Raw genomic sequence first — 10,665 nt, 5'->3', positions numbered from 1 at the left:
GCGCTGCCAATATATGCATAAAAAAGTACGAGAAAACTATCCTGTTTTTCAGAACTATAGTTCCTTCCATGGGGAGGAAAGAGGGATAGGATATGGAAAGTTTAGAATGGAAGCACAGGCCCCTCTGATTCCAGTATGAGTGAGTGTGTATAGTGATTTCAGTGTTAGTTTCACTTAAGTGTTATCTAATCCTCCAGGTATGCAAGAACAAGTTTATGTAGCCCTGAAAAATAACCCAATAACTCATCAAAATAACTTCAGTTTTGTTGCTTTTGTGATCAATAGCCATACAATGTGGCAACTCTATGGTCCCAAACATTTCAGTGCTTTAAGTTGTCTTTAAATCCGAAAACTGCCATTGAGGGAATGGTGAAGTTGGATACCAATCCTGATGGGTTGAAAAATATTAACCTCTTTGTGATTGTGATATAAAGAACCACACTATTTTAAAAGTGTAAAATCATTGCTCATGCACTACTGTGTAAATCACAAAGCACGGTTTCAGAACTTTTTGTATAGTAGTTGCATAGCCTTTATGCATGAACGGATGCCTATAACAGGAAAATTCTCCTCTTGGTACACTGTTCCCATACAAGCTTTAAAAATGTAAATCTATGAAATCTGCAGTAACAATCTTTGCCACCCAACTCTAAAATCTAAGTTGTAGTAGCCTGTGGATTTTGGTACTGTTCATACTTTCAAGATTATTACAGCAAAACACCTTTGTGCAGCAAGCATTAAGTTTGATGGAGATTGAGTACTTTAAAGTACGAGGGTCATTCAAAATGTAAACTGACCCATTGAAATTTATAGACAGATAACTGAGGTTTGTGGTAATTTGACGAATTAAGTGTCAGTTAGGAAGTAGTGTATTATGTTTAATCGCAGACAGAAGAATGTTCACAATGAAGATCGCTCGAGTCAGCCTTCAGTGATGACTGATAGACTCAAAACCGGGATTGAAACAAAAATCCAAGAATGCAGGCATTTCACAATTAGCGGACTGCACTCATGCTTTCCAGAAGTTTCAAAAACTGTCTTGTACAAGATTGTTAGTGCAGATCTTGATTTTAAAAAAGTGTTTGTCAGATGGATTCCTTCAATTTTGTCACACGAACACAAAACCAAATGAATGGCAGCTGCAAGAACATTTTTCAGTTTCTACGAAAAGATTGGTGGTGAATTTTTGAATCACATTTTCACTGGTGGTGAGACTTGGATTCATATTTCACCCCACAAACAAAGTGCCAATCAACAGAATGGCATCATTTGCAATGCCCAATGAAACTGAAATAAGTAAAACTAATTTTGAGCGCAAGAAGGATTATGGCTGTGGTGTTTTGGGATTGTGAGGGTGACCTGCTCATCGACCACAGCCTAGAGGTGAGACCATAAATGCAGCGACCTACTGTCAGATGCTTTGCCGTTAAAAATAAAAGGCTCGGAGTACTAATGAGTGGAGTCGTTATCTTTCACAATAATGCATATCACAAGCAGTGGGAGGGACACAGGACTTGCTTCAGTGGTTTTGGTGGGAAATGTTTCAACATCCGCCACAAAGTCCGTACTTACTAGCTCCTGTGGTTATCACTTATTCCCCAAATGGAAAGACTGTTTTTGAGTGGACAACACTACAGAAGTGATGATTAACTTAAAGAAGCTGTTAATCAGTGGTTCAACAACTTGGCGGCAACTGAGTATGCAGAAGGCATAGCAAAGCTGGTAAGACAATAGAACAAGTGCCTACATTTGCATGGTGATTATACAGAAAATTAGCTAGGGTATAAAATTTTTGTTTAATTATATCAAATAAAAATTTTTGTAGAAAAAAACATTCTTTACTGTCCAAATGACCCATGTATACTTTCTATGCTCTACATTACACAGCAAATAGAGGACGTTTCTCTTCTCTCCCTCCCCCAGCAGGTATCTACTGATTTCATTATGAGTATTTATATTATTCCTCATCTAGTCCTAAAATATCAGGGAGGACATCAGTGCTATATCAATATTATTGAGAACCACTCTAGTGATAAAACTACTGTATTTGGTTTGACCTGCCATTTCTGAAGCATCTTCTTGTGTATACCACTAGTTCCTATTTGACAATGTTAATTTGCTATGATGCAGAATGAATACACACAGCATATCATTGTGTGTTTTATACCACTGTATAACCTAGTGGCACAATGCAATTGCCACAAGCCTTAAATGGAGCTCAAGAAATGAGTACAAAAAGTTATTAATGTTTCACAGTGTGTACCATAAATCTTACATGGACATATATTAGACTGCATGCATGAATTTACATTTCAAACAATGGAACGAGTAAAGATAACTGCTCATCGTTTACTTGAGCCATTAAGTAGTATACAAGAACATTGAAAAATAAATAAATAAAAATAGTTTTTTGGAACTTGTAGCTTATCTTTCAGACATTGCTTTTCCTCAAAGCTAAAAAATTAATAGTCTCATGTACATATGCACGAAACAGTTACATGGCACTGTGGCCCAACTAGGGCATGGGGCTACAGCATTAGAACGTGTGTCTGGTTGTTTGAGGATATGTTAGTCCTGAAGGTCATAGTTCAAGAGCTAAATTACTAGTTCCTAGTCCTGGTACATGCCTGCCTGCCTACTGCCCTGCGACTCGATTATACACTGAAAAGTTATTGTTACTCTTTTTCTATTCAACCCAAGACTTTTTAGTACTGATCTGACATTTAATATATAACTAAAGAAAAAGCATGAACTTTTAGAGTTTTTCCAATATTTACCTGAGAAAACTGTATCTGTTTCAGCGAAAATATTCCATTTTGATCAACATCAGACACCCAAACTTCTTTTTCACTCATATCTGTATCGTCATAATCCTGGTTAAAAAGGAAGAAATAATTAGACAAACTGTTCCACTTCCAAATAACAACTTATAGGGTAAAATGAAAACAAATTATACAGCCTCATTACCCCAGATCTTTTAGTGTGAGTTTTGATGTGTTTGGTTAAATGGTCACTCCTCATGAACTTCTTATTGCATTCTGGGCACTGGAACCTTTTTTCTCCTGTATGTGTTCGTCTGTGCCTCTGTGAAGAAAACAAATGAGCAACTGAGTGACAAATTAAATATATAAAATAAGCTAAGAGCCTAACCAGTATCACGTTAGTATTGACATACCTAGTGCTTGTTTTTTTTTTTAGGGGGGGGGGGAGAAGTTCCAGTACTGTGTTATTCCAGGAAGTGTTTTTGAAATTTAGACTTCTTAAAATGTTATTTTAATGCATTTATGAGAATTTTAAAAGTGTGCATGCATTTGTTTTACATTGCTTCAACAACAGCAGCCGTTCTATTGTAGCACATCTCAAAATCTATGGGTCTGATTGTTTTCGTCACAGTTACCAGTATGGAGTATCTGTCCACACTGTATCAAATCGAGCACTTGACATACCTAATGTCAATGATTTCTTTTTCCACACTGATGAAATAACATTAGAGTGCAATTAAAGGACTGCAAATTAAAAGAGACTTCTATCAACATGAAGATATTTTTGTGAATGTATCAAACAACGGAAACACCAGTAGGAGTATCAACAATGTAGGAAAAGACAGATTGCTACTTACTATAAAGAAGGCACGTCTAAGTTGCAGACAGGCTCGCAGGTGAGTGTCTTTTAATTGTGCCTGTCTGCAACTTGATGTTTCTTCTTTATGGAGAGTAGCAATCTGTCGTTTCCTAAATTGTTTTTGTGTACATTAACTAATGTTTTTCATAACATTAATCCTTACAGAATGAGTCACTGAAGGGGAATATGGACTATACTGAATTTTCTTCATGTATAACTGAGCATTGGAGATGGACTCAGTCCTAGCACATCTCTTCACATCCTGACTAAAACCTTCAATTACATCTGCTGGAAAGAGTATGACCAAGGAAGCAAGGACCAGGGTTCAAGTCCCAGTCTTGCATGCCATTTTAATCTGTAAGAAAGTTTAATTACAGTGCGCTCTTCACTGCAGTGTGAAAGATCAATCTAGAAATTAGCACTTAGCAGCTAAGAGCCTTCTCTATAATATCATTGCCCCACTGAGACACTAGTCAAGTAGATGTACAGAAGCGAGGCACTGGCATAAAGAAGCTTTATGACAGATCGTTATGTGATGCTGGATTGCTCAACAGGAAAGGTCATTGTCACAGAATGCAAAGGTCTAAGATCGAGCAGTGATTCAATACACAGTATACTATAAAAAATTTGCTCGCCAGGTGGCAGCAGGAGAACACATATATAAACAAAGGTTTTAAACATGCGAGCTTTTGGAGCCAGTGGCTCCTTCTTCCATCATAAGGGTTGAAGGGTAAGGAAAAGGGCTTGAGAGGCTTAGGAAAAAGGGTAGAATTCGAAGAAGTCACCCAGAACCCCAGGTCAGGGGAGACTTATGAGATGGGATGAGAAGAAAAAAAATGATTATTGTCAAAAATTGATTATTTTCATCATTAAATATCCAGTATAAACTGCATTGCAATATTGTCACTGACACCTTAATATGGAGGCCTCATACAGTGCAAAAGTTGAAATCTTAATTCAAAATTTGTTACTGCCAGATGCAATTTTGTAATACCTATCACACATCAAATCAAGACTGCATATTGTGATTTATACAGAGCACTTGTGAAAGCAGGAATGACACTTACATTACAAGATATTGCAACCTTCACTGCTCACAATGTGTGTGAGTTTGCAAATACTAATTTGAAGTATGCACACTGAGAGCACAACACAACATTCATTGTTTAATGGCTACTACATGTTAGACAAATGTCAGATTATAAATATGTAAATCTGTTTATAGTGTAAATCTAAAAACAAAGATGATGTGACTTACCAAATGAAAGTGCTGGCAGGTCGACAGATACACAAACAAACACAAACATACACACAAAATTCAAGCTTTCGCAACAAACTGTTGCCTCATCAGGAAAGAGGGAAGGAGAGGGAAAGACGAAAGGAAGTGGGTTTTAAGGGAGAGGGTAAGGAGTCATTCCAATCCCGGGAGCGGAAAGACTTACCTTAGGGGGAAAAAAGGACGGGTATACACTCGCGCACACACACACACATCCATCCACACATATACAGACACAAGCAGACATATTTAAAGACAAAGAGTTTGGGCAGAGATGTCAGTCGAGGCAGAAGTGCAGAGGCAAAGATGTTGTTGAATGACAGGTGAGGTATGAGTGGCGGCAACTTGAAATTAGCGGAGATTGAGGCCTGGTGGATAATGGGAAGAGAGGATATATTGAAGAGCAAGTTCCCATCTCCGGAGTTCGGATAGGTTGGTGTTAGTGGGAAGTATCCAGATAACCCGGACGGTGTAACACTGTGCCAAGATGTGCTGGCCGTGCACCAAGGCATGTTTAGCAACAGGGTGATCCTCATTACCAACAAACACTGTCTGCCTGTGTCCATTCATGCGAATGGACAGTTTGTTGCTGGTCATTCCCACATAGAATGCGTCACAGTGTAGGCAGGTCAGTTGGTAGATCACGTGGGTGCTTTCACACGTGGCTCTGCCTTTGATCGTGTACACCTTCCGGGTTACAGGACTGGAGTAGGTGGTGGTGGGAGGGTGCATGGGACAGGTTTTACACCGGGGGTGGTTACAAGGGTAGGAGCCAGAGGGTAGGGAAGGTGGTTTGGGGATTTCATAGGGATGAACCAAGAGGTTACGAAGGTTAGGTGGACGGCGGAAAGACACTCTTGGTGGAGTGGGGAGGATTTCATGAAGGATGGATCTCATTTCTGGGCAGGATTTGAGGAAGTCGTATCCCTGCTGGAGAGCCACATTCAGAATCTGATCCAGTCCCGGAAAGTATCCTGTCACAAGTGGGGCACTTTTGTGGTTCTTCTGTGGGAGGTTCTGGGTTTGAGAGGATGAGGAAGTTGCTCTGGTTATTTGCTTCTGTACCAGGTCGGGAGGGTAGTTGCGGGATGCGAAAGCTGTTGTCAGGTTGTTGGTGTAATGCTTCAGGGATTCCGGACTGGAGCAGATTCGTTTGCCACGAAGACCTAGGCTGTAGGGAAGGGACCGTTTGATGTGGAATGGGTGGCAGCTGTCGTAATGGAGGTACTGTTGCTTGTTGGTGGGTTTGATGTGGACGGACGTGTGAAGCTGACCATTGGACAGGTGGAGGTCAACATCAAGGAAAGTGGCATGGGATTTGGAGTAGGACCAGGTGAATCTGATGGAACCAAAGGAGTTGAGGTTGGAGAGGAAATTCTGGAGATCTTCTTCACTGTGAGTCCAGATCATGAAGATGTCATCAATAAATCTGTACCAAACTTTGGGTTGGCAGGCTTGGGTAACCAAGAAGGCTTCCTCTAAGCGACCCATGAATAGGTTGGCGTACGAAGGGGCCATCCTGGTACCCATGGCTGTTCCCTTTAATTGCTGGTATGTCTGGCCTTCAAAAGTGAAGAAGTTGTGGGTCAGGATGAAGCTGGCTAAGGTAATGAGGAAAGAGGTTTTAGGTAGGGTGGCAGGTGATCGGCGTGAAAGGAAGTGCTCCATCGCAGCGAGGCCCTGGACGTGCGGGATATTTGTGTATAAGGAAGTGGCATCAATGGTTACAAGGATGGTTTCTGGGGGTAACGGATTGGGTAAGGATTCCAGGCGTTCGAGAAAGTGGTTGGTGTCTTTGATGAAGGATGGGAGACTGCACGTAATGGGTTGAAGGTGTTGATCTACGTAAGCAGAGATACGTTCTGTGGGGGCTTGGTAACCAGCTACAATGGGACGGCCAGGATGATTGGGTTTGTGAATTTTAGGAAGAAGGTAGAAGGTAGGGGTGCGGGGTGTCGGTGGGGTCAGGAGGTTGATGGAGTCAGGTGAAAGGTTTTGTAGGGGGCCTAAGGTTCTGAGGATTCCCTGAAGCTCCGCCTGGACATCAGGAATGGGATTACCTTGGCAAACTTTGTATGTGGTGTTGTCTGAAAGCTGACGCAGTCCCTCAGCCACATACTCCCGACGATCAAGTACCACGGTCGTGGAACCCTTGTCCGCTGGAAGAATGATGATGGACCGGTCAGCCTTCAGATCACGGATAGCCTGGGCTTCAGCAGTGGTGATGTTGGGAGTGGGATTAAGGTTTTTTAAGAAGGATTGAGAGGCAAGGCTGGAAGTCAGAAATTCCTGGAAGGTTTGGAGAGGGTGATTTTGAGGAAGAGGAGGTGGGTCCCGCTGTGACGGAGGACGGAACTGTTCCACGCAGGGTTCAATTTGGATAGTGTCTTGGGGAGTTTGATCATTAGGAGTAGGATTAAGATCATTTTTCTTCGTGGCAAAGTGATACTTCCAGCAGAGAGTACGAGTGTAGGACAGTAAATCTTTGACGAGGGCTGTTTGGTTGAATCTGGGAGTGGGGCTGAAGGTGAGGCCTTTGGATAGGACAGAGGTTTCAGATTGGGAGAGAGGTTTGGAGGAAAGGTTAACTACTGAATTAGGGTGTTGTGGTGCCAGATTGTGTTGCTTGGAATTTTGAGGTTTTGGAGGGAGTGGAGCTGGAAGTGGGAGACTGAGTAGATGGGAGAGACTGGGTTTGTGTGCAATGAGAGGTGGTTGAGGTTTGCTGGAAAGGTTGTGAAGGGTGAGTGAGTTGCCTTTCCGGAGGTGGGAAACCAGGAGATTGGATAGTTTTTTGAGGTGAAGGGTGACATGCTGCTCTAATTTGCGGTTGGCCTGTAGGAGGATGCTCTGAATAGCCGGTGTGGATGTGGGAGAGGAAAGATTGAGGACTTTTATTAAGGATAGGAGTTGACGGGTGTGTTCATTGGCTGAGTTGATGTGTAGGTGAAGGATTAGGTGGGTGAGGGCAGTGGATTGTTCAGTTTGGAACTGGTATAGGGACTGATGGAAAGAAGGGTTGCAGCCAGAGATGGGAACTTTAAGTGTGAGGCCTTTGGGGGTTATGCCAAATGTCAGACAAGCCTGAGAAAATAAAATATGCGAGCGTGATCTGGCTAGGGTGAAGGCATGTTTGCGGAGGGAATGTAAATAAAACTTAATGGGGTCGTTGTGGGGGTGTTGTGAGGGTGACATGGTATTAGAAGGTGGAAAGTGTAAGATAAGGTTGAAATGAAAATGAAAGATAAAAATATATGGGGAGAGATAAGGGTGAACTAGAAAATAACTGGAGATCTGGTATGAAAAAATGCGAAAAAGTGTTGGTTAAGTTGATCCTGTGGTGAACTTGGGTTGGTAGACAGCGATGTGCATGAAGGTTAGGTGGTTGTGTTGCCGCTAAAACACGTTAAAGGACGGAGAAATTCGGGAAAATTTCGAAAAAACGTGTAAATGTATTAAAAGGCGTGGTGTTGTGGTGAAAGATTACGAAAATGGGGCTAACAATTGTAAATAATGACGTTAAAAACTGTGGAGAGCGGCTAAAAATGATCAGTGATGTACGAAAAACGGAAGTGGAAATAAAGTAAAAGTTATTAGAACTAGCCGAAATGGTTGTTTAATACGTGAAGGCAGCTGTTATTGAACTAGAAACGGTTAGCGGTATTGTTGAAAGCGCAAAATAAAAATTTTTTGGTTATGGTTTGGAAGTGGGTTACGTATTATAGAGTATATGTAGGCGGGATAAATTTGTATTACGGTAAAAAGGGAAGGTGAATAGAAAGTGAGACTACTGGTAAACGCAAAAAGAGAAAATAAAGAGAAAATAAGACGACAGGAAAGATTTCGAGATGCAACAGCGACAATAACAAACGTAATTGTTGGGTTCAAATTAATGATATGGTTATAATAGAGGGAAACATTCCACGTAGGAAATATATATCTAAAAACAAAGATGATGTGACTTACCAAATGAAAGTGCTGGCAGGTCGACAGATACACAAACAAACACAAACATACACACAAAATTCAAGCTTTCGCAACAAACTGTTGCCTCATCAGGAAAGAGGGAAGGAGAGGGAAAGACGAAAGGAAGTGGGTTTTAAGGGAGAGGGTAAGGAGTCATTCCAATCCCGGGAGCGGAAAGACTTACCTTAGGGGGAAAAAAGGACGGGTATACACTCGCGCACACACACACATATCCATCCACACATATACAGACACAAGCAGACATATTTAAAGACAAAGAGTTTGGGCAGAGATGTCAGTCGAGGCAGAAGTGCAGAGGCAAAGATGTTGTTGAATGACAGGTGAGGTATGAGTGGCGGCAACTTGAAATTAGCGGAGATTGAGGCCTGGTGGATAACGGGAAGAGAGGATATATTGAAGAGCAAGTTCCCATCTCCGGAGTTCGGATAGGTTGGTGTTAGTGGGAAGTATCCAGATAACCCGGACGGTGTAACACTGTGCCAAGATGTGCTGGCCGTGCACCAAGGCATGTTTAGCAACAGGGTGATCCTCATTACCAACAAACACTGTCTGCCTGTGTCCATTCATGCGAATGGACAGTTTGTTGCTGGTCATTCCCACATAGAATGCATCACAGTGTAGGCAGGTCAGTTGGTAGATCACGTGGGTGCTTTCACACGTGGCTCTGCCTTTGATCGTGTACACCTTCCGGGTTACAGGACTGGAGTAGGTGGTGGTGGGAGGGTGCATGGGACAGGTTTTACACCGGGGGCGGTTACAAGGGTAGGAGCCAGAGGGTAGGGAAGGTGGTTTGGGGATTTCATAGGGATGAACTAAGAGGTTACGAAGGTTAGGTGGACGGCGGAAAGACACTCTTGGTGGAGTGGGGAGGATTTCATGAAGGATGGATCTCATTTCTGGGCAGGATTTTAGGAAGTCGTATCCCTGCTGGAGAGCCACATTCAGAATCTGATCCAGTCCCGGAAAGTATCCTGTCACAAGTGGGGCACTTTTGTGGTTCTTCTGTGGGAGGTTCTGGGTTTGAGAGGATGAGGAAGTTGCTCTGGTTATTTGCTTCTGTACCAGGTCGGGAGGGTAGTTGCGAGATGCGAAAGCTGTTGTCAGGTTGTTGGTGTAATGCTTCAGGGATTCCGGACTGGAGCAGATTCGTTTGCCACGAAGACCTAGGCTGTAGGGAAGGGACCGTTTGATGTGGAATGGGTGGCAGCTGTCGTAATGGAGGTACTGTTGCTTGTTGGTGGGTTTGATGTGGACGGACGTGTGAAGCTGACCATTGGACAGGTGGAGGTCAACATCAAGGAAAGTGGCATGGGATTTGGAGTAGGACCAGGTGAATCTGATGGAACCAAAGGAGTTGAGGTTGGAGAGGAAATTCTGGAGTTCTTCTTCACTGTGAGTCCAGATCATGAAGATGTCATCAATAAATCTGTACCAAACTTTGGGTTGGCAGGCTTGGGTAACCAAGAAGGCTTCCTCTAAGCGACCCATGAATAGGTTGGCGTACGAAGGGGCCATCCTGGTACCCAGGGCTGTTCCCTTTAATTGCTGGTATGTCTGGCCTTCAAAAGTGAAGAAGTTGTGGGTCAGGATGAAGCTGGCTAAGGTAATGAGGAAAGAGGTTTTAGGTTTATAGTGTAACCTGGACAGCACTCACACTTTCTTGCTTGAAGTTTGGAATAGCACCTGTGTTTATGACTGTGTGCATACTAGCACTTGTGATGTTAAATACTGCTCATCCACCATGTTTTATCTATTTGTGAATCTCTGTACACAACTGTGGC

At 42.6% G+C, this 10,665-nt stretch overlaps 1 protein-coding gene across 1 annotated transcript in view; it reads right to left on the bottom strand.

Annotated features, from left to right (window-relative positions):
• Window positions 1-10,665, bottom strand: part of LOC124612337 (transcription factor Sp4-like) — a 97,374-nt gene that overhangs the window by 5,912 nt on the left and 80,797 nt on the right. The window contains exons 10-11 of the mRNA XM_047140486.1: window positions 2,968-3,084; window positions 2,778-2,873 (exon numbers count right to left, since the gene is read on the bottom strand). Of these exons, the coding sequence (XP_046996442.1) occupies window positions 2,778-2,873; window positions 2,968-3,084 (213 nt within the window). The remainder of the gene's footprint in view (window positions 1-2,777; window positions 2,874-2,967; window positions 3,085-10,665) is intronic.

The sequence above is a fragment of the Schistocerca americana genome, chromosome 4 (assembly GCF_021461395.2).
Source record: "Schistocerca americana isolate TAMUIC-IGC-003095 chromosome 4, iqSchAmer2.1, whole genome shotgun sequence".
NCBI classification, from domain to species: domain Eukaryota; kingdom Metazoa; phylum Arthropoda; class Insecta; order Orthoptera; family Acrididae; genus Schistocerca; species Schistocerca americana.
The sequence above is the reverse complement of the archived record's forward strand: the minus strand, read 5'-3'. Positions and strand labels throughout refer to the sequence as shown.